The sequence below is a fragment of the Centruroides sculpturatus genome, unplaced genomic scaffold (assembly GCF_000671375.1).
Source record: "Centruroides sculpturatus isolate CEXI.00-Female unplaced genomic scaffold, Cexi_2.0 scaffold202, whole genome shotgun sequence".
NCBI lineage: Eukaryota > Metazoa > Arthropoda > Arachnida > Scorpiones > Buthidae > Centruroides > Centruroides sculpturatus.
Window position 1 is genome coordinate 527,534 of NW_019384441.1, and position 25,925 is coordinate 553,458.

The 25,925-nt window shown below is 31.2% G+C and overlaps 1 protein-coding gene across 1 annotated transcript; it reads right to left on the reverse strand.

Annotated features, from left to right (window-relative positions):
* Window positions 1–5,113: 5,113 nt before the first annotated feature.
* LOC111620167 lies at window positions 5,114–25,651 on the reverse strand. Its single transcript, XM_023362047.1, has 3 exons — window positions 25,531–25,651; window positions 11,502–12,102; window positions 5,114–5,706 (listed from the first exon to the last, which is right to left on the reverse strand). The coding sequence occupies exons 2-3, from the start codon at window positions 11,961–11,963 to the stop codon at window positions 5,350–5,352; spliced, it is 819 nt and encodes a 272-aa protein (XP_023217815.1). The 5' UTR covers window positions 11,964–12,102; window positions 25,531–25,651; the 3' UTR covers window positions 5,114–5,349.
* Window positions 25,652–25,925: the final 274 nt, after the last annotated feature.

Below are 25,925 nucleotides of genomic sequence, written 5' to 3' on the forward strand. Positions count from 1 at the left end.
TTGAATGTTTTTAAAACATCCAAATTTTATATTCTTTAGAATATGGAACAACTACGAGCTTAAATCTCTGATCACAGTTGGAATTGGAGATGACACATCCTAAAATATTTTGAAGTAAACAATCTTTTCAGCTCTTTGAAAGCTGAAAAGATTGAATAAACAAAGATTGAAATCTTTGTTTATTGTTCTGAAATTCATAATAAAATCATTATTTCTTCTCATTGAAGATTTTTAAGCTGACTTTCTTAACTATATATTTTTAATATTTAGTTAATTAAACATAAGTTATATTCAGAGTAGTCATAATTAAATATCTTCTGTTTGTGGTGTTTTACTGAACAACTGAAATGTCAACAAATTTTATAAATATACTATTCAAGACATAGAGAAAGGATTCAATAAAAATTTGTTATAAAATCTGCCAGTAATTACAGTGTGAATAGACAAACAACAAAATCACATTTGAAAGTTAATGCTAATTTTGTGTGTTGCACTTATTTCAACTGACGTGTCATTGCTGTATTATACTGTATAATTACTTTTGTAAAGAAAAACATTTCCTCATTTCAAAAAACAATTAATTTCACTTGTAATCATGTTGATATTATTTGATGTGGTCACCATTTTTTAGGCCAGAAATGTCATTCAGTATAGTGTATTCAACATTTAAATATAGCATTTATCATAAATGTTTCTAACTTGTCAGCCTTATAAGACAATGCATAGCATTACAAAATATCACTTCTCCAAATATGTTAAATGTGTAACATATAAAACTTAATTTTTATTTTCAGGTCTATCTTTATTTGTTTGTATACATCTTGTAATATATTTCATTTTGTACAACAGTGCCTATCAGTAGATTTAGGAATTAAATTTTTGTGAAATCCTGAAATCCTTTTTCCATACCTTAAATATGGTATGGAAAAACCAAATTTAGTGACATCCTGATTTATTTGATAGAGTTTCAGAAAGCTCAGAAGAAATCATTTAATTATGACCATACTGTGTGTACTGTATATATATTTTAATATGCTGTTGTAAAATTCTTTACTTGTTCAATATTTTTGCAATTGGATCAGAAAATTGCTAATTTAAACTAGAAATAAATTAATTTGAAATAAATGTATCTTCTTAACATAACATTTTTACTAAAAATTTATTTAAAAGTTACTTATTGAATTAAATTACTCACTATTCAATGAAACTGTTATCCTCAAAATATTACAAAGCAATATTTAATCAATTTTATGTATAAATAAATTTAATTCGTTTATTTAAAATATTTTGAAAAGAAAGCAAAGCAATTCTCTAACCATTTTCACTTAAATTACACATACAGACTTAAATATATAATTATCCTTAACAAAACTATATAAAAGCTTTTGAAATCAATTTAAATCTTCAACTAAAGCAAAAGTTTCATAAATTTTATAAGATATTAATTAAAGTCACATCATAAATAGTTGAAAGTAATTAAAAATCTGAAATACTGTAATTATATAATCATTGCTAAGTGTTATGTATTTAAGTTAAATATTTTCATTTAAAAACAATGTTCAAGCATCAATGCAAATTTTTTAAGTAATAAAAAATGAAAATATGATTAATATGAATCTTTGAATATATTCATATTCAAAGATTCATATTCNTATTCAGAGTAGTCATAATTAAATATCTTCTGTTTGTGGTGTTTTACTGAACAACTGAAATGTCAACAAATTTGATAAATATACTATTCAAGACATAGAGAAAGGATTCAATAAAAATTTGTTATAAAATCTGCCAGTAATTACAGTGTGAATAGACAAACAACAAAATCACATTTGAAAGTTAATGCTAATTTTGTGTGTTGCACTTATTTCAACTGACGTGTCATTGCTGTATTATACTGTATAATTACTTTTGTAAAGAAAAACATTTCCTCATTTCAAAAAACAATTAATTTCACTTGTAATCATGTTGATATTATTTGATGTGGTCACCATTTTTTAGGCCAGAAATTTCATTCAGTATAGTGTATTCAACATTTGAATATAGCATTTATCATAAATGTTTCTAACTTGTCAGCCTTATAAGACAATGCATAGCATTACAAAATATCACTTCTCCAAATATGTTAAATGTGTAACATATAAAACTTAATTTTTATTTTCAGGTCTATCTTTATTTGTTTGTATACATCTTGTAATATATTTCATTTTGTACAACAGTGCCTATCAGTAGATTTAGGAATTAAATTTTTGTGAAATCCTGAAATCCTTTTTCCATACCTTAAATATGGTATGGAAAAACCAAATTTAGTGACATCCTGATTTATTTGATAGAGTTTCAGAAAGCTCAGAAGAAATCATTTAATTATGACCATACTGTGTGTACTGTATATATATTTTAATATGCTGTTGTAAAATTCTTTACTTGTTCAATATTTTTGCAATTGGATCAGAAAATTGCTAATTTAAACTAGAAATAAATTAATTTGAAATAAATGTATCTTCTTAACATAACATTTTTACTAAAAATTTATTTAAAAGTTACTTATTGAATTAAATTACTCACTATTCAATGAAACTGTTATCCTCAAAATATTACAAAGCAATATTTAATCAATTTTATGTATAAATAAATTTAATTCGTTTATTTAAAATATTTTGAAAAGAAAGCAAAGCAATTCTCTAACCATTTTCACTTAAATTACACATACAGACTTAAATATATAATTATCCTTAACAAAACTATATAAAAGCTTTTGAAATCAATTTAAATCTTCAACTAAAGCAAAAGTTTCATAAATTTTATAAGATATTAATTAAAGTCACATCATAAATAGTTGAAAGTAATTAAAAATCTGAAATACTGTAATTATATAATCATTGCTAAGTGTTATGTATTTAAGTTAAATATTTTCATTTAAAAACAATGTTCAAGCATCAATGCAAATTTTTTAAGTAATAAAAAATGAAAATATGATTAATATGAATCTTTGAATATATTCATATTCAAAGATTCATATTCATATGAACAATTTACAGTTAAACAGATGTAAGTTGAATCCAATCATTTAATTAGCTGTAAATTACAAAACACAATACTTAAGTCAATAAAGATTTTTGAATCAAGTAATCAAAAATTCAATAATTCTATATGGAATGTAAAAGATTAAAGGAAATTACATATATTCAAAATCTAACTTAAAAAACTTTTTCCATGTTGCTAGTATAATATAGTTTATAAAATAAATAGATATATAATATATTTAATTTCTGTATTGTATTACAGCTTTGTAAATTTGAATTAGAACTTCAAAATTCTAATATAGGAAAAAATTTTCCAATGTAATGTTATGAAATAATTCTTTTCTTTTTAGTTTAATATTAATATATATTTTAAAATTCCTTAATAAATATTTAAAGAACAAAGTTTGGCACTAATCTAAAACTTGAATTGATATTAAATATCACATTAAAAAATATAACACAAAGAAAATCTAATTTATAGAAATTCTATTGATGAATAAAGCTATTATAATAATAATAATAATTTGTTTTATCTTTCAAAGTTTTTCTCCTTCAAATATATAATTTAAAATGTTAATAAATATATTATTATTATTACTGCATAATTCTTTAATTTTGAACAGTCACTAATTTATATTAAAAATAAATTATTATTGTCAATTCATTATTAAATAAAAAAAATCCTTAAACAGAATTGATCATTTATCAGAATAATTATTCCTTATATGAATTCCCATATAAAGTTATCAAAGATTTTAGAGAAAGCTAAAATTTGAAACTTGTATTTCTAATTTATACTATATTATTATTATTTTAATACCTAGTACTACATATATTGAATATATATTAAAATTTATCACAAATACAGTTTTTGTGGGAAGACTTATAGAAATTACAAATATAATGAAAATCATTCAAGACCATCATCATTTTGAATGTAAATGAGTTTTTAATAACTATTGCTTTATTTCACTTGATATATAATAGATACTAAGAAATTAAATAAAAGCATAAATATTTTTGAAAACAAATTATCATCAAAGAGTTCATTTCTTTAATTCAATATTAACAATTTTCAAATTTTTCTAGGGTTTGATGATCACTTCATATTCTCAATTTTTATATTACTTATTAATGATTGATCATATTAAAAAAGTATGAAAGAATTGAATTTTAGGATAATGACATAAGAATCAAATCATAATGAACAATGATTTCAAATAAAAATTCAGCACATCATCTTAAAATCAGTTCTAATTTTAAAAATACACACTAGGATCTCAATAATAAGTTTTGCATGCTAAGATTTATTTTCTTCACATCTGATTTCTTTATTGGTTTGTGATTTAAACCTATAAATAACAAATTTTAAGCATACATATTTTCTTCTGAACATGTTTTTATTTAAACAAGTGAAGCTATATCCAATGATTATTATTAGTTTCTTTGCATGAGACAAAATAATTTTCTTAATTTACTAGAAATCGAAATGAAATGAAAATTATTATTATTCTTATTTTATATATTACATCAGACAATTCATTTTAAATATATATGAAAAGCAAATAATCATTATGAACTTACTAATTCAACATCAAATAGAAATAAATTAAATAAAAATATTTGTTTATTATGAGGAAAAAGCAAGAGAAACAAAGAAATAGAATATTAAAATACGAATGTCAAAACTTCAGCTTTTCCACTCTTAAGAATGTATAATAATGATGGAATGTATAAACATGCTAAAAATCTAATATTAATCCTCTGTAAATTATCCAATTAAAATAAATTCTAACAAACTTAAAAATTTTAGCATCAATTGTATTTGTTCTGATAATTGAAATCCTTATATAAAATACTCTTTATAACTTATTCAAAAATTGAAATCAGTAAATGATTCCATATGAAATGTGTATTTTAAAAATAAAATTATATAAGATCACTATGTAAAATAAATAAATATTTATCTTGATTACAAAATATCATAAATAAGTTTAAAATACTATGAATAGCATTCTAAATAAAATCAAATCTTAAATATTTTACATCTCTAAGATATCAATATATAAACCTGGAAGAAAATTATATTATCTACACATTAATTATATATAATTATTACTTCAATTGATGTTGATTTGTACTTTGTTTAAATGAATATGAAAATTTATACATATATATGAAAATTTACTTAATACTTTGTATTATATATCTATCTAAATATGATATTAAAAGATGAAACATCTAACATTATTTACTATGAATAATTTCTAAGAAATCTATTCAAATAACAGAATTAAGGTAAATGACACAAAAAATATCACTCTTTCATAAACTACAAAATTTCAATTCCATGCTGCCATCGAAAATGATATTTCATTTCTTCCAAAAAAACACGATGCTCTCGATACATTTTCTCATAGGGATTTGTAATAAGAAGAGTTGTCACAGGACACACACAACTATTTCTGGCATTTTTCTTTTTATTTTCTTCCCATTTGCAATCTCGAAGTCCATATTCAACTTCTTGAAAAAGACGACGTGCTGTCCTTATATCATTACGAATTGCAAAAATGTCTGTTTTTACTTCTTCTAATTTTTGTCTGCTTTTTGTAACACATTCTTTTGATTTTGAAAGTTGATCTTTTCCATTATTTGCTAAAAGCTGACTTCTTATTTGACTTTCTTTGATCTAAATTAAGAATATTTAAAATGTTTTAATTTTTATAACAGATAGGTTAATTTTGAAGTTAAAATTATGACTAAATGAATAAATTTCAATATTATTCTGTTAAATTTATTAAAATAAAATAATTTGATAGTTACTATAAAGCATGTTAAAACTAATGTTTAAATTCTAAATATTTTGAAACTTCAAAATTTTGTAGAGGTGTTACAAACTGGATAAGGCCTGTTAAGGCTTCATATCCAGCCTGTGGCCTTGATAATTTCTTTTCTAAAAAACCAATGTTTCTAACATCTTGCAAGAATAAAAGAAAAACATCAAACTTCTAACTGGGCCAGTTTAGGCCAGTCATAAAGGCCTGGCAACAAAAGGACCTTTGTTAGAGTCTTTTCTTTTTAGTTTATAGGGATGTTTTGGTTTACTGAATAATAATGAATATGTCCCATGTCTGATATATATCTATTTGACTGATCCTTTGCTGAATTTGAATTTGAGATTCCTGGTTTAAAAGATCATAAATGTTTTCAATATAATCTACCTATGGATTACTGATAAAAAAAATTAAACAAACAATTTGACATCTAAACTCTAATTCCAGCAATAAAATGAACAAATAAACTTTAATGCTCGAACGTTTTCAGCCATCTTTCAGAGGCCCTCATCAGGAATATATGAAAAAAAAAAAAAGTTCTATCTTTTGAAAATTTCTAACCATCAAATATAGATGAAAGAGGGCTGAAAACATTTGAGCATTAAAGTTTATTTGTTCATTTTATTGCTGGAATTAGAGTTTAGGTGTCAAATTGTTTATATAGTACATTGTTCCAGTTTGTGTGTGCCAGTATTTTATGTTTAAAAAAATTAAATATTGACTATTCCTTATTATATGACAAAAATTTTTTTATTAAACTTTCTAAAATAATATAGATTTATTTTATAGCTTCATACTACAGTATATCTATTTGTAATGAATTATTAATATACATATAATGCAATATCCAAATTGTCTAAAAAATTCATTATCTTAAATTTCATGAAATATAATAGTCATCCATCAATATCAGTTTATGTTTTCAACAAATGCTATTTAAACTATGGAAATTAAACGTGCGTAAACCGTTCCTTGACTTATCATTTTCCTCCATCTACTGGTCAGAATTTTATCCTAAAACTCTGATTGCAAAAATTTTTTTTACAACATGATCATCACAATCTACACTATATTGTATTTCAGATAACTATTTTATTATTTTTCTGTTCGATATTTATATAGTTTGCTATCAAATAAAATCCAAGATCATTTACCAAATTAATATAAGGTATAAAACTGTTACCTAAAAATAATGTTTAATATTGAGAATTAGCAGAATAAGGAAAAACACATGATAAGAATTGATCTAAACAAATCTATTAAATTATGGTTGAAAAAAGAAAGCTAGACCAGTGTTTCTCAACAGGGGTGATATCGCCCCCATGTGGGCATTTTTCCACGTTGAGGGGGCAATTTGTAACAATTTATATTTTGGGGGGCAAAAACAATTTTCTGGGCGATAGTAAAACATTATATTAAGAATAATTAGATATTTTATTCGTTATATCGTACAATAATTAAACAAATAACATTATACTAGTCAATAGTCTATTCAATGCAGTACGAATTTGGCGTTAGCCTTGGCCCTCAACATCAGAATTTTGAAGTGAAGGGGGCGATACTACATTGAAGGGGGCGACAATTCGTTAGAGGTTGAGAAACACTGAGCTAGACAAATCAAGTTACTCTGAAGCATTATAGGATTATTAATGATTAATTTTATGTCATCAGCATGTGTAAGTACAGTTAAGTTTGAGTTTTGAGAGTTTATTTGAGTTTATTATTATTATTATTGTGCAAGTGGGGGATTTCAAGTTAAATGCACTCTGACCTAAAAGATCCATTGTGTACCCCATGAAAAACATCACTTCAGAAGTCTTATCTCTTTAAAGAATGATCTCTAAAGGAAAGCTGAGACATGTCAGAAAGAGAAAATAGAATCCAAAAAACAGAAAAGGAGAACCCACACAGCCTGTATGCACACAGTCCCAAATAAGATGCAGCAAAGTATCCTCAGCAAATTCATAAAAGTTGAAGAAAAGTTTCAGTTGGCACAAATGCTTATAAGTGACCAAAACCAACCAAGAACTGAATGATTCCCATTAGAGGCTAAGAAATCCTTAGTTTGCCCAGAAAACAAGCTAGGCAAAAATGTCTTATTCTGATTTAAATCTGAATCTCCACTGCTTAAAATGGTTGGAAATTATCCAGTTTTTAACAGCTCTATAAAAAGTATTAGAAGAAATACTAAGAGTTGTTTCAGGCTTTACAAAGGGGCATGAACTCTGCTTGGCCAGTAGCTCAGTACTTATAATATTACCAGTGATGTCCTGGCACCCACAAGAGAAAAACTATTCTGTGAAATATAAACATCACTAAAAATATAATTTTTAAAAATAAAAGACGAGTAAATTAAGACACTCTTTCAAAAACCGACTTCGAGCAATTTGCATTAGCAGACAAACAGTAAATCAACAAAGATACATTACTTTAACCAGGGTTAATTCTTTTATTTTCGTAAATTTCAAATTGTTTTCCAAATGCATTTCGCCTTTACAGCCTCATCAGTGGATAATCAAACAACTAGACACCTGTTTCCTTTTTTATACAAAGGAACTTTTCCCAGCATGCATCAACGTTTAGACCGACATTCTGATTTAGTAAATTTGCATATTCTATTATACATAAATGTTCTACCACACGTCTTTTAAACAAATTTTCCATTTTATACAATATTTTTATCGAACTTCTATTAATTTTACAGTTATAAGTAACACAATGTTGATACCATGGTGACTCTTGTCTTTTTAAACGAATCGCCGCCTCATGTTCTTTTAGGCGTATCTCGAGTTTCCGTCCTGTTTCTCCAACATATGATTTCGCTTGTAAGCAATCACATGATATCATGTGATTGCTTACAAGCGAAATCATATGTTGGAGAAACAGGACGGAAACTCGAGATACGCCTAAAAGAACATGAGGCGGCGATTCGTTTAAAAAGACAAGAGTCACCATGGTATCAACATTGTGTTACTTATAACTGTAAAATTAATAGAAGTTCGATAAAAATATTGTATAAAATGGAAAATTTGTTTAAAAGACGTGTGGTAGAACATTTATGTATAATAGAATATGCAAATTTACTAAATCAGAATGTCGGTCTAAACGTTGATGCATGCTGGGAAAAGTTCCTTTGTATAAAAAAGGAAACAGGTGTCTAGTTGTTTGATTATCCACTGATGAGGCTGTAAAGGCGAAATGCATTTGGAAAACAATTTGAAATTTACGAAAATAAAAGAATTAACCCTGGTTAAAGTAATGTATCTTTGTTGATTTACTGTTTGTCTGCTAATGCAAATTGCTCGAAGTCGGTTTTTGAAAGAGTGTCTTAATTTACTCGTCTTTTATTTTTAAAAATTATATTTTTAGAAATTTTACCGATCTCATTGTTTTATATTTTATTAACAAATAAACATCACTCCCAAACAAGTGGCTAAGCAACCTGAAAAAAAATCCATCAGATCACCAATCCTGACCTTATATCTAATTTATTAGATAGTTAAAAATCCAAAAACTAATAAAATGGAACTTATTAACAACTAAATTTAACTTTCACAAAAAACTACAATAGTTAGTTTATGATTAGCAAGTTTCTATTATCAAAGTTTAATTAACACTAATGTGTTAAGTGATACAACAAATCAATTTTTAATGGAGATTAACTTTGAATGGAAGATTGTGGGTTTTTGTCCTTTTACAAAACAAATTCCTCAAAATAAGAAAAACTTCAAAAATGTAACAACCAAGAAAATAAAATAATGTTTAGACTCAATTCCTCACATATCAAGTGCCTTTAATGTAACTTAACTGTCAGAAGCAATTTAGATAGCCTTATTATGAGAACCTTTATGTAAAATAGTGCAAACACACCAAATAATAGCTAACAACTCTGTTTGAAGCATAGTAGGGAACTTACTCAGTATGACAAAAAATCACTATCTGACCATCCCCCATAAATGCCAGCCCGAGTAACTATTAATTTTAAATCTCCAAAAAAATACCTCTAAACCTTATAGGTTTAGAAACTGCTGTCAAATATGTGTAGATCAATCATTTTCAAATTATTACCATTTTATTTTAGATGTACATGAAACACAATAAAATATGAAATCATCATTATATAACTGGATTGCTGTATATTAGATCTCTATGTAATATGTCTCTGTAATCCAACAAATTGTAGACAGACTCACAGCAAATTTTCAGTTAGGAACTACAATTTTATTCTCAAAATTGACAAATGCATTTCAGATTGGTGCAGTACATCCCAACCCCTCCTCAGTGTCTTAAAGATTAGAAAAAAAATTGTGCATGGGACACCAACACGACTATAATACTAGCACATGTTATACATCAATACATCGTAGAGATATCATACAAGCTCAAAGAGCACTTGAAGTGTTTAATATCACCAGATAACCTCATCATGTTAAAATATATAGTGATACAAACAGTTTACGAACAAAAAAACCAAGTAAAAGAAAGTAAAACCAAGTAAAACCTTAGCACCTTTCTTTTAATCAATCGCATTGCGAGTGATTAAAAGAAAGGTACTAAGGTTTTATTTGGTTTTTTGTAAATTATTGTTCGTAAACTGTTTATATCACTATATATTTTAACATGATGAGGTTATCTGGTGATATTAAACACTTCAAGTGCTCTTTGAGCTTGTACAATACCTCTACAATGTATTGATGTATATAACATGTGTTGGTATTATAGTCGTGTTGGTGTCCCATGCACAATTTTTTTTTTATCTTTAAGACACTGAGGAGGGACTGGGATGTACTGCGCCAATCTGAAATGCATTTGTCAATTTTGCGAATAAAATTGTAGTTCCTAACTGAAAATTTGCTGTGAGTCCGTCTACCATTTGTTGGATTACAGACATGTATTACATAGAAATATGAAATCATCATTCAATGACTATGTTTTACATTCATAATTATTTCACTATGAAAAGTCATGATATCAGGGATGTCAATTAATTGTTCAGACACAAAAAGCTATAATAGTGGTATCAAGAATTTTCATTATATACAATTTTGGTATCAGTGCCAATGTCATTTTTAATAACACAATATTTCAGTTTCCAAACAAATTCACAAGTAAAAATATTTCAGACAAAAAATTAACACACAGTTGTTTGTAGTAAAAATATTCTTTCTACAGAAGATATAGTTCCTGAAAAAACAAAAGATTAATTTTATCAAATTATAAGTATCTTGAAATTCAAGATCATGTATTTCAGTAAATATTTTGAACCATCTGTTAGCTATATTAATGTTTTTTCTTCATTCAATTTTTTAAGTGTTAGGCTATTATTGTCTTTATTAGCTTTATTGATCAAATTTCATCTGTTTCTGTTTGTGTAATATATTCCTTAAATTTGTTGAAACTATTCTGTAAGCCATATTTCATATTTCTTCCTCACTAGTATCTATTCAAAGCAAAATAAACATTTTCTAACAAATCTTGACATCAAAATACAAAATAATATGTTTAATATACAAGCTAGAGAGCTAAGATTTTTGGTTTTCAAAAAAACAGACAAATATGAAAATTTTACTAAAACAATGGGATAGCAAAAAAAAAAAAAAATGGTATGTATGGCCAGCCTAGTAAATAATAACAGATAAGAAAAACTTACCAATTGAGCAACTGAAGTTTCGTTAGCTAATCGTTTCTTTGGTATAGGTGACTCACAAGGTAAATTATAAAATATTTTATCAGAACAATAGGTAGACTGTTCCCATAACTGATCATCACAAAGTAGATGGGTTTCCTCAAATTCTTCCCTTGGTTCATGAGCATTTTTTTCCCAACATTCTGATTTATGATACTCTGCAATAAAAAATTTATCTCCATCGACACTATCAGCAGTTCTGAAACATAAAGGTTGTAAAACAGCAATAACACAATTATGTAAAAAATGTACAAATGTTGTGAAACTAGATTTTGAATCTGTTTCCTGTTGTGCATACTCTATTTGCCTAGAATCTTCAATACAGAAATCATAATGATTATGAGATAAAGGCTTATATCCATCTTTAGGTGAAGAAAGAACTGGAATACTAGTCTCTCTCTGTGGAACTGTTGTTATAGTAGGCATTTCTTAAAAATTATTTAAAGGAATAAAATATTCACAACCGTATTAATATTGCATTTTATAAATATAAAATTTTCAGTTCATCGATGATGTTGACAAATCTTCTTCCCTAATCTTCTTTCAGTGGAATGTGAAAAATAATCTGTAATTTAATATACATTTAATTAAATTATTTTTCAATATATGAAAAAAGGTTTCATTGTAAGTATTATTTAAATACAGTGAAACCTGGTTAACTTGAACATACCATATTTTATAGAATATAAAGATACACAACCATACAATATGCACCTCAAGCACAAATATTCAAAAAACGTATTTATTGTGTTTATGCCACTCTGTGCTTTTAGCACTTAATGAAAATTTTTTTCTAACATTTTTTTTCTAAGTATTTTGGTAAAAAAAAATAATAATAAAATTAGAATGCACTTTTATTTACCAGAGAAAAACTGGAGTTTAAAAAAGTCATTTACCATTAAAATATTCTATATGAAAACATGTAAAAGCAGCTTAGCTGTAACAAAAGCATTTAATTATAATATGTTTAATTAAATAATACAGTAGAGCGTCATTTATCCGAATCAATTGGGGATCAATTGATTCGGATAAATGACGCTCTACTGTATTATTTAATTAAACATATAATTAAATGCTTTTGTTACAGCTAAGCTGCTTTTACATGTTTTCATATAGAATATTTTAGGGTTGTTAGGGATTAGGGTATTTTAGGGTTATTTTAGGGATTAGGGTTGTTCGGATAACTTATTTTTCAGATAACCTACTATGTACAAAAAAATATATTAACCTATCCCATGTTGAAATTTTTCTCCGTTGCATGTCCCTTTGCGTTGAATTTTTGTTGATGTTAAGCTTAATGTAAATTTTTTAAAATAATAATCATGACTATTGCATCATTAAAAATTATTTCTTTATTTTGTACAAACAAAATAAATATATTGAAAAATATAAAAACAAAAAAATTATATTGTGGAAGTTAATCTAGTATCAAAAACGTTTGATTCAGCACGACACAGTCCGACTGGAATGCTTTCGGTTGATCGGCTTTTAGGTAAACAACGCTCTACTGTATTTTTAATCAATAGTTGGACTAGGTAGAAGTTACCTGTAGTCTACTAAAGGTCATTTGGTAAATTCATTAGTCTACAGGAGATTGCACCTTCACATATAAGATAAAGAAAAATTTTTTGAGCCAGTTTAAAAAAATAAATAAATAAATAAAAGTTGCATTTTACATATCATAAAATATGGCAGTTAAATGAATTCACTTTTACTCAAACATAAAAACTTTCTCCACTACTTTAATATAGGAATTTACATGTTGTTTTGACTTGGTTAATACAAAATTGGGGTATATTTTAAATCAAACTGAAAATTTCTCCTGTAATTTTTTTTTACATATATTTACCAGTATATCCATGTATATTCTACACTGTGAGATCATGCACATGACAGTAAAATCAAATGACACTGATGAAGTGTTTATTTACCAATAAACGTGTCAATGCCATTCATCTCAACTGGCCAATGGCAGCTGGATCAGTTGGATTGTGGAAAATGTCCAGCATCAAAGTGGTGGATTTCATGATATATGAGGACAAAATAATCACTAAGTAGAAGATGGTAAATCAGCTGCTTTAAATGAAAACAATTCAAGAAGTAGAGAAGGGAAAAAAAGCCAAAGGGAAGATAGTCAAAGACTTCAGAGGGTCTTTTGCAGCCATGTAATTAAAAAACTGAAATAAAATCAAAAGTGTCATAGAATATGATGCAAATGCAAAAGGAAATATGTTTGCAGACCTACTAACTGCATTTATATACCAAATATTGAATTCTGCAGGCAAAGATGACAGTAGGAACTCATGACTTCTTTAGGGAAGAAATACCTTGGTAACCTGAAACTTTTTAACTCAAAGATACAATATTTTGACTCTGAGCATTTCAAATTAACCAGGTTCCACTATAATATTTTTAACCTGTGTTTTTCTAATTCAAAAAACAGAAAAAATAAAACACTCTAGTGATTTAAAACTGAATATCAGAAATTTAAAAAATAAATAAGTATTGAAAAATATTATGTGATTGTTATAATTTCACATATTCAAAATTTCAAATATTTGTATAACTTTTATATATTTATCAAAAATTATAAACAACATATAAAAAAGATACAAAAATGTCTTCACTTCTACCCTATCTGTTTTTGTATCTTCAGTATTTTTTATATTGTGTAAATACAGGTAACCCCCATATTACACAGCACTTCTATAGCACAGATTCATTCTAACACAGTTTGAGAATTGGGAACATCCCTGTATAACACAGTGCTTTTATAGTACGGGTTCACTCTAACACAGTTCGGGAATTGGGTAAAACCCTTGTACAACATGAAATGTAACAAAGGGTGCGTTCTTTTATACCTCTGCGCGAGTATTCTAATTTTTTCGTGGCTACTTTGAATGCTCTTTCAATAAATAATCCATTTAATAGTTAAATTTTACAATTGGGACCCTTCTTTTGTCTCTAAAAGCTCATATTTTAGAATTATAGATTCTATCACGATACTATCAATAGTGTGGGCGCCGCTATCTTTCTTTCTTTCACCGTCATTCTTAAATGCCTACAAACAGCAGCACACTTCCCTTGTAGTGGAGACAAAGAGCAACCGCTATTAACGAATGCACCCAAAAACTGTTTCCAGTTGATGATGCCCATGCTGAGATCATCATATAGAATGAATAATCCTCTGGTAAAATAATTAGTTAAATAATAAATAAGTATTTTACCCATAAAAAAATGGATAATAATTCCGATTTAAAGAAGGATTTAACAGCATGTTTTTTAATTTTTGGAACCTAACTCCCCTTTTCACACTAGTTCTTTGTTTCGTATAACAAGGCAATTTTTTGGAACGTAACTCCCGTGTTATACGGGGGTTACTTGTATACCATCTTTCTTTCTTTCTGTTGGGTTCATCTAAAGATTTCAGCTATCTAGGCTATTTTCTCCAAAGTGTTGCTGCCTAGTGGTTAGTTAAAGCAGCCCGTTTGTCATATATACTCTTCCAGTGCTGCAATATGTTGTTTTGCTGGTATATCGGCCATCGGCCAGTAGATCGGGGTTAAAGTACAGGTGAGGTTGGGATTGATGGATAAGGTTTTGCCGAGGGTATGTCTAGGTCCTTTGTAGCTTGGGTATTGGAGCAAAAAATGATGGGGAGTTTCTTCTGCACTGCAATTAGGACACACTAGCGAGTCACAAAGATAACAGGAGTATAGAAAGCACTCAGCAGGGCCACGTCCATTCAGAGGCGGGCTAGTAGCATTTCCATATTGTAAAGTACTAACTCATTTTTTTGTTTTACGCCTTTTACAATGATTAACGACACGACTGTGTGCTGGAATTAGCCATTACCTAACGGGTACTTTACGCGGATTCGCATTAATGTGACAGGCCTGGACTTTAAGCATGCATCAAAAGAAATAATGAGAAAGTTAGTCAAAACCAATCCAATATTTAATAATTCTAATAATGACTATTTATAAAAATTAGTAACAATCAAACAACAAATTTATTCAAAGAAAAATCAATAAGAATCAACCTGACAAAACTCAAATCAATCTATTTGCTAACTTAAATCTATTCCCCTTTGGAATTTGACAAAAAAATTCAAAGACTTAACTTATGTACAGTACAACAATTCTTATGAACTAAGGTCCTAATCGTCCCCTCAATATACTAGGAACCTTTTCCTCAACTCTCAAGACTTTCTAATCTTCGATCCACAAATCGAATAACTTCAAATCGCCTTGGAACCACTTTATTGCTATCGGACACCTCTTGTCATTTGCTGCTACGAAGCTCACCACACTCGCTCACAGAAGCTCACCTCGGTCATCTTCACTTGAGGTTCAGACTTTATACTACAGGGTGACGTCACAATTCTGATTGAGATCACTCCCCTTATTTACATACTTATCGCTAACAGTAAACTTTTCCTTTCTGCCTGGCAGCCTATTTCCTGACAATACTCGCTAACCTTTTATATTATTCTTTTCGATAATCTGTTGGAATGTTTTATTCTTTAAGGTTTAGCAAGTTCCTAAGTTGTGATTGTGGCGTCTCCCCCCTCTTTCTCAGTGCGGACTTACTTTTTCCCGCTCGGGAGTGCAAGTGTGCGTGAGTTTTTCTATGGCACTTTTTTTCGTCAGTGAATTGGTTCTCTCTTCTATTTTTAAGTTTCTAAGGTGAGTGGTGAGGAAACCTTTGTCACAACAAAACATAAGTCCCAAACAAAAATAGAATAAAAAGCAAACTAAAAAATAACTTAAAATAATGCTTGGACTTGGTTCCTTACAATGTCAGAAGGCGAAGGTGGTCATACCCTTTCCTTTGCAGGGTTGGTGTCCATGCATCTGTGAGGTTCCGAATCGTTGAACTTCGGATGTTCCTTGTAATATTGCCCGGCTATAGTGGGCACCATATTGTTCTGATTGGGGTGCCTGAGTGTGTGGCCTTGACAGCCTCTTCGTTTTATGGGATTTCCTCATGGACCCCAAGCCACGGGAATCCCAGAGAGGGATGGAGGAGGATGCAATCGTCTCTGCCAGGTCTATGATAATTGGCTATGACGAGTAAGTGACCTCGCCACTGCTTGGAGAACAGACCAGTGGTCCAAAGGATAACTGTCGGTCGATGTGAGGGTTGGCAAAGAAGGGCCCTCTGAATGTCTAGGGCCTCTGAACCAAAGGCACTACAGCTGTCGTCAATTTGCCATGTCTCTGTGAGTCACTGAGACGGAATGACCATCTGGCAGTTGTTTTAGTTGGTGTTTTTGAAGCATCTGCACCTATAAGCACCCAGTCTTTTCATCTGGTGTAGATCTCCTCTTGAAAGCAGGCATTAATGCCCACCAGTGGACTGGGCATCGCTGTAAAGATGATGTTTAGGTGTATAAGCGAGTGTAGACTTGTGGCGTCTGATGAAGAGTTCATTTGACGATAAACTTTCGATAATGGTAGATCTGTCTGTTGTGCTAGGGAGAGGGCCCTCGTAATGTATGGTTCCTGATATGGCCGCCAATGGTAGTAGGCGAGGCTGGGTGCCATTATGTAAAGACTGTAGAGCAGACTGTAAGGGCCTTGCGCAACACGAGTAGCAGTGTGTCATGGTCCACATATATAACCGTGTCTTGTAAGGTATATACCTGTCTTTGCGTAAAGAGACAGCTTGGGGGTACTCAATGAGACCCCCAAGGCCATCCGGAGAGTGGCGTGGAGAGTCTTCTCAATTTAGTCAAGCATACTGGGAGGAGCACTTGCCAGGATCAGCACACAAAATTCAGCCATCAGGTGGAGAGTTGTGTAGCATAACTGGAGGAGGTCTTTTGTCTGGGCTCTGTTCCAGCGAGTCACAAAGTATTTAAGATAAGTGCCTCCCCACGCTAACTTCATCTTCAGAAATGTTTTATGGGCCGTCCAGTTAAAGGAGTGCACACAGTGAATTTCTAGGATGCGGAGGACGGTCTTTTGTGGAATTTGTCCCAATTGAAGGGACAAAGAGACAGGCAAATGGCAATGTTTCAGCGAGCAATCCAAGATTGCACTTTTAGAAGCCAAAAACGTAAGGCTCCAGGTGGGCCAACACCCTTTGTCCGTGAGCTGTAGCCTGTGCATGTTGAGGCTATGATAAAAAGATCATCAGCATATAAAATAGCTGTAATGTTGTCTGGGAGTGCTCCCCATAAGTCATACATATAACTGGTGAAAAGGAATGGTGACTATCCTGTGGAACTCCTTGACGGAAGGAGTGGGGTGGGGTGTTGATAAGACACCCCTCCAGCGAACACTAAAAGTTTGTTGAAGGATAAAGGATTGTAGCCATTTGAGCATGCGACCCTTGATGCCAATGGCAGATAGTTTTGCCAATAAGCCATTCTGATTAACCAAGTCGTAGGCGCCTTCCAAATCCAAGGCGACTAAGATTGTCCAATGGCATCTCACCCTTGCAATAGTGAGGTGGTAATAGATTGCTATCAGCGTCTCCTCAACTCCTCTGTATGGGAGGAAGCCATAGTAAATATACCATCTGTCATTTTAAATCAATTATAAACAAGTTTATAATTCTTTCTGAGTTTTTTTTATTCTAAATGGCCAGACACCAAATTTTTTAGTTAAAAAAATCATATGATAATATGTTTCAGGGAATGGAGTACTTTTTCATAAAAAATAAATAATTAGAAAACAAAGAAAAAGTAACCAAAAAATAAATCTTTTATATAACATCATTAATAAAATCACAATTTTTCTGATTAATGAAGAACTTGATAATACAGATAACCCTTAATATATGCAGTTTCAGTTAATGTAGATCTGAGGGAATTCAACATTTCCATCTGAACAAAGACTAGGGAAACCAACAGTAAATCAGCCCCTTCTTCCTATTTTACTAAGGAAAAGTGAATATTAGTCTTCCTAGTGAGTGCTCTAATTCAAATAGTTTAATTGGGCTGCAATTTGAAAAAAATTGTAAACCTAATGCTCACTGTTGTCTGTCTTTCCTTAATCTTGAAAACAGAGAGATGAAAGACAAGGCCAGATATGGAAACTTTAGGAGCAGGAGGCCCTTATTAACTATATATGAACTTTCAATGCAAACTTGAAAACATATTATTTCAATTCAAAAATTTTTCCTGAAAGGTGTTAGATAGATGACCAGCACGACTCTATTGTTAAAGGGAAAGTATGATGTACAGGGGCAAGCCACTACTAATTTGAGATGGAAAGCATTTAAATTAAATAAATTAAAAATTGCAGCCCAGCATTGTGAAGATGTCACAATAAACAATTGCTCGTTTCTATTTTCACATTTAATTTCTGCATACATTTCTGTTTTAATTCTTCAACTTTTATGGAAAAATTTACAAAAGAAAAAAAAAGGCTGCAATTGTGTAGGCAACACTTGATAAATGCTTTGCTTGATTTTTAAAATCTTTTACTTCATGTTTTTCAATTAATTTTTAATGTTATTTTCTAATTTGTTTTGATTTTTGTGTGCAATTATACTGTACTGTACATGCATCTAATCTATTTAATTAATAGTTCTTCAATATATATTTTTAAAATTTGATTTCTTTATTTTTTACTTTGCCCAAGTATATATAAATGTAAAAAATTACAATTTCAGACAACTTCTTAATGACTTAAGTCACAAATTAATTTATTTCCTGTTGATTGTTAACTTTGATATTTCAGTTTCAATATATGCATTACACTTGAACTTTTGGAATCAATTAACCATTAACCACATATATTGAAAGTTACCTGTATAGATTTTATATTTCAGTAATACCTTGACTTACGTGAACCTGGAGTTACGCGATTTTCAAATCTCGTTGATTCGTCTTTTGTTTGACAGCCATGCAACTATTGATTACTCATTCCCCCTCACACTATTGTTCAGCTTATATGTTCAGAAGTGTCGCGTGGAATCAACACATAGCTACAATTTATTTTGTGTTATTTATTTCTGTGTTTGTTATATCTACAAAGACTTAAGAGACTCTATGTGGTGATTTCTTGTAACCATGAACAAATCAAAAGACGAGAAAGATTAACGAGAACATTTATTAGCTTACATACATCCAACTTGGTTTTTTCACAAATTGCAAAATTATACCCCGACTTACGTGAATTTGACTTACACGGTTATTGTTCGGTCCCACCTATCGCATAAGTTCAGGGTATTACTGTATTGTTAAGTTCTTACAGGTGCAAAGATCTCTAATCGTAGATCGCTGTTTAATATATAACAAAGAAATGGTAAAACGGTCAAACTGGACACCAGTCACGTCCTGCTCATCTAACTGACCTGAACAAAAGACATCCCGAATCGCGTGCCTACATGTAGGTGTAACCTGATTGGTTCCAGATTGAACCTCGGTCGTTAAATTTTCACACGTAAAAAACACCTGACCCAACACCTCCCCTTTTAAGAAAGAAAACAACTGGCTGAATTGGTGGTTTATGCCGCATAATAGTTCTTTCCAGAAGGGTTGACTCGAAGCCATCCAATTGGGATTTGAGTGCGGGCGAATCAGCATGGAGGCTGCGGTGTTACTTTCTCGAGTGGTGATTCTTCATCCCTTAATGGTTGAACGGAGATGAGGCGTGATAAAGCATCAGCTTGTCAAAATTCGGTAGTTTTCCAATATTCGATCTTGAAGTTGTATCCAAGAAGAGTCATTGCCCAGCGTTGCAAACGGTTGGCTGTGTGTGTCGAAATACCTTTCTTGTTGCCAAAGATGGCGAGGAGAGGTTTGTGATCCGTGGGAAGCGTGAAAGGTCGTCCGTAAATCATCTTATGGAACTTGTGAACAGCAAAGATGAGTGCAAGACCTTCTTTTTCGATTTGACTATAGTTCTTCTTGGCTGGAGTGAGCGTGCGAAATGAGTGAGCGATAGCCTTGATTGATCCGTCAGGCAGGTGGTGTTGGATGACGGCACCAAGCCCTAGACTTGACACATCGGCTGCGACAGTGATATTGAGTGTTGGATCATAGTGTGTCAGAAGTAAACCTGACTTGAGAATGTCCTTGATGCGCTGGAAGGCCCATTGGAATTTGTTCGACCACTGCCACTTTCTGTCTTTCTGGCGTAATTCGTCTAGTGGTTGGCAAATTTGATGCATGTTGTTGATGAAAGTTTGATAGTAGTTTACCATACCGCAAAATGAGCGAAGTGTGGATAGGTCTGTCGGCGGTGGCATATTGATGATAGTGTCGACCTTAGAAGGGTTCGGGTGGCATCTGTCCTTATCAATGATGTAGCCTAAGTATTTAATGAAATCCTTGAAGAATACGCACTTCTCTGGTCAGATTCGGAACCCATAGTTGTGGATATGATGGAACACCTCATGGAGATGTCAGTGATGATTCTCCACGTTGCCACTAACGATAACTATATCGTCTAGATATGCAAAGGCAAATGATAATCCCGAGATCATGGAATCCATGATCGATTGGAAGATGCCTGGAGCCGATTTCACTCCGAATGGAAGACGTTGTAATTCATAGAATCCATGGTGTGTTGCGATATTGCAGAATTTCTTGGAAGTTTCCTCGAGTTCCACTTGCAAATAGGTGTCAGAAAAGTCTATTTGTGAGAATATTCGACCACTGTTGAGTGTGGAAAAGATGTCTTCCGGAAGTGGTAATGGGTGCTGATTGAGCTGGAGTGTGTCGGTGAGACCTGTTGAGTAGTTTACACACAGATGTGACGATCTGTTAGGCTTCGTAATTACTATGATAGGAGCAGCCCATTCGACATAGTCGACGGGTTTGATGACTCCTAAGTTCAGCAGGCAATTGAGTTCCTCTTCCACTTTCGGTTGTGAGGTGTAGGGAACTGATCTGGCCTTGCGTTTTGACAGGTGTGACGTCTGGCTTCAACATTAACAAAGCTTTTGTTACCTTGCAGAGTCCCAGTCCTTCCTCAAAAACTTCTGGAAAGTTGCGCTGCAGCAATTCAATGACTCGAAGCTTATCATTTGGCTTCTGACAGATGTTGACATCATAAACCTTAGCAGCGAAGAATTGAAAGTGGTGCATAGTGTCAATTCCAATGAGGTTGAGAGCTCCTTTCTTGGCTATATAAAACGGTTCTTCTTTGCAGACGTCGTTTTGACAGAAGGTGGTGCGTCCCTTCCCTAAAAACAGTAGCAAAAGAGTACTTTCGTCATAAGATCTGGCTTGTTCCATACAAGGCTGGAGTGTGGGTCAACCGATGGCATCTTATGTCGTTTTGTCGATAATGTTAATTTCAGATCCATTGTCGAGATAGAAGTCGACTGGGTGTCCATTAACCTCAATCTTCGTTTTTAGCAGTCAGCAGGTGTTTACAAAATTTTGGATAATTCCTACCCTGGTGGAGTACACTTGATTTTTCTTCTGTGTACGTTGACATAATTTTTCTAAATGTCCTACGCGATTGCACTTTTGGCATTTGTGCCTTACATGTGGACAGTCTTTGTACCAATGCCACTCACCAATCACTTGCATGTACTCGGTGGATGATTTACCTTCTTAGTCTTTTCTTCTTTAGCGGGGTCTTGGCACGGAAATTATTAACCAGACATTCTGTTTCTTCGTATAACTTCTTTTCAGAACGCATCACTATAAATTCTTCACAGTCGTTCATCACGTCATCGAATGTAACGTTTTCTCCTTCCAAGTTAAGCTTCTGGAGAATTTGAGCGTGTAATGACTCATGGGCTTTCGACTTAAGTCCAGTGAGAATGACAAGACAAAAGAACTGTTCTGTCTGAGCACGAAAGTTATATCATCGTCTGGCCGCTCTCACTCGGTTCGTGAAATGGCAGAAGTCTTCACCATCGTCAATTGCAATACATAGACAGTCATAGTGGTCTGCGTAGATTGAACATTTCTTGTAAAAAGTCGGCGAAGTCATAAAGTGGTTTCCTCGAAGTCGAAGTCTGTAATATACTTTGGCATACATTACTTATTGTACTTGCTGAAGGTGGATGCAGAAAGTTTAGTCATAAGAAACTAGACTTTTTCCTGGTCGGCAATCTTGGGTGCCGCACAGTCCAAAGCAAACTCAAAATGACTTACCCACTCATCAAATTTTGAGCCGTCTTCTTCATCAGGTTGGAATTCCAGTAACTGACGGAGTGTTCCTGAGGACAACGTTAACGATGAAGGTGATGAGGAAGATGTGTGTGTAGACGAACAAATGTCTTTGATAAGTTCATATAAAGCCTCCTCTCGGTGTTGTGTGGCCTCCTGTTGTTCTGCAAGTAATGATTTTACAAGTGATTTCTCTGATTCTGGGTCCATCGCCGTATTCTTAATCCTTTATCCTCGTAGCCACTGTTAGGTTCTTAGAGGGTGTAAAGATCTCTAATCATAGATTGCTGTTTAATATATAACAAAGAAATGGTATAATGGTCGGACTGGACACTGCTCATGTCCTGCTCATCTAACTGACCCGAACAAAAGACATTCCCGAATCGTGCACCCACATGTAGGTGTAACCTGATCAGTTCCAGATTGAACCTCGGTCTTTAGGTTTTCACACATGGAAAACACCTGACCCAACAATTATGCATAAATTTTAAAGTATAAAACAATTTTAAAACTCATTTAAATGAAGAACAATGTGCTTAGAATCATGTGCTTTTTATCTAAAAAATGTATAATGAGAATGTTCATAAGAAGAGAAAGGTGACAAGTTGAGTTGATTTGGGTAACTAAATGTTATGGCTAGTGCAAGTGACCAGACAGTTTAAATTTTGACCTTCCACAAAGCATACTAGTGCCAATCATCCATTGTATGGATTGTTTGTTTGTTTGTTTTGTTAAGTTATGGCAATGCAACACTTGGGCAATCTGTCTACAGAGGATGCCTTCTAGGAGGTCTTTTTAAGGGTAACTGGCCCCTATTCAGGCATTACAGACATGGAGAAAACCCAGAAAATTCCATGTGGCCAGCTTGTCTGAAACAGCTGTTTCAGTCCGATTTTAATGATGTTTTACTGAAGTTTCTCTTCATTCCAAAAAGCTTTTAAATCAATAGACAGAGAAAACACACTCACCAATCTGAAATATTATGGAATACCTGCTAAATTAATACAACTAATAAAAGCCCCATGTTGTGAATTTACAGCTAGAATTCTTCTCAATGGTTTTTCATTATATATTCTACTCCACTGCCCCAGTATTGTTTCCCTATCAATACCAGATTCTATAAGAAGGCACACTTGATCCCTACCTGTTTATTATCACTGTAGATTACATATTAAGAATTATTGGGAAAGAACATTAATTCAGTCTATATAATGCTAATGAAAAATCACAAATTGGAAATTTAAGCTTCACAGATGACATTGTATAGATTGTCTCCTCCATGACAAGTGCCAAAGGAAACTGGCAAACTTTGTTATGCAGTACTGACCTTTGAGCTATTAGTCAACACAGATAAAACAAAATTCATAAGATCTCTTCTTACTGGTAATATCACCCACAAATCAAACTGCACATCTATCAGAAACACAAAACTTACAATACCTTAGTTGGTTTATTGCAAATATCCAAGAGAACATCTCTTTCATCAAACAAAAAGCTTTGCAATTTCACAGAAGCCTAATTAAAATCTAGAAATCTCCACTCATCTCCAGAAAATCCAAAATCAGACATTTTAAAAGCACCAACCAAGCCATATTCTTATATGGAACAGAAGCCTGGAACTTAGCTAATTCTAAATTCATTAATCAGATCAATAGCTCACTCAGATCATTACTTGACTATATTTAGAGATATTACAAGACAAACTAAGGCATACTTCAAGAAAACAATTGGTCACCACTAATCCACACCATCCAAGAAAGACAATTCAAATAGCTAGGACATCTCCAGACATGTATTTTACAAGCATATCTCTTTACAAACTAATAAATAGATACATAAAGGAAGGAAAACACAGGTCTTGCTGAAATTTGGCTGTATATTAGCATCACACTAACCAGAAATAAGAGACTAAAGCCACCAAGATTATAAAACTTGTCCATAACAGAAAGTTTGAGATCTCAGGAGACCCTTCTTCACAAACTGTTGGCGATCTCTATAGTTTGAAAGAAGCATTATGAATAAACACTACAAAATTTAATCTGGATTTTGAAAAGATGACTAAAGAATATAAAGAATTTTAATTTAAAAATCATTATTAACTATAGAAATTATTGATAAACTTGACATACAGAAAAAAAAATCCTATATCATGTAATATAACCAAATAGGAAATTTTATCTGTAAAGTAGTTTTTGTTGAAATTTATTTATTTAGTATAATTAAAAATAGCATAGTTTAAATCCTAATAGTTGAAGATATGTTTGATGATAGACTATGTAGTGTTTTCGTGTCTACTGAACAAAAACATTTGCTGAACATATGGCATTTGATCCAAAGGCACCATCTCTTCACATTGGAGCTGTCAGGTTATCAAATCTCCTTTTGATTAGTTTAATATCAGAATTTATCAATATTAAAAAATGGAAGTAATGAGTGAGACAGAAAATCTTTCAAATTATTTTTTTTATGATTTTGAATTAAAAAAACTAATTTAAAATTTGAGATATTTATTTCAAGGCATATATATCCTTTAATCACATTACTATAAATACAATGTTTTATATTATATTGTATTAGCTAATTGTTATATATTTAACATTTTATGGTATTATGTGTTATAAAATGATAAATTCTGTTTAAAAGAGAAATTATTTTAACTAATGCAGTCGGAAAGACGGAATAAATTATTTCTGCATCCATCTACTGCGCAAATAATAAAACGAAAGTAAATATTATTACTTTCCATTTATAAGATACTAAATGTTACCGATTGTTTTTGGATGAGTATCAGAATATTTTATATATTTTTACATCAGTTTTTAAGATATGAATTTATGAATTCCCGTCATTATATAACATTTAAACACATTTTATAATTTAGCACATAAGAAAAGTTAAATCAATTACCTTCCGGGAACCGTAACGAATACAGGTGATCACAATAGCCAAACATTTGAAATAATAATAAATAAATAAACAATCACGACCATAACTAGTACTTCACCCACGCCTCCATTTTCAGTTTTGTTGTCTAAGTTTTTTCTCTGTTAAACGCTAGAGGCAGTATTAAAAGATGAGAACTTATCTTACTCGTATAAAATTTAGATTTTATACTTTGAATGGTTACTTTTTATTATATGTTATTTAATAATTATTATTAATTCACATAAATAATTTTTTTTAATATTATGTTTACGAAGTTGTCGCATTAATATCAAGAGATCCGAAATTTAAACATTAGTTTTGATATCAATAAAAATTATCACTGAAAATAACGTTTTATAATATAAAATAACAAATAA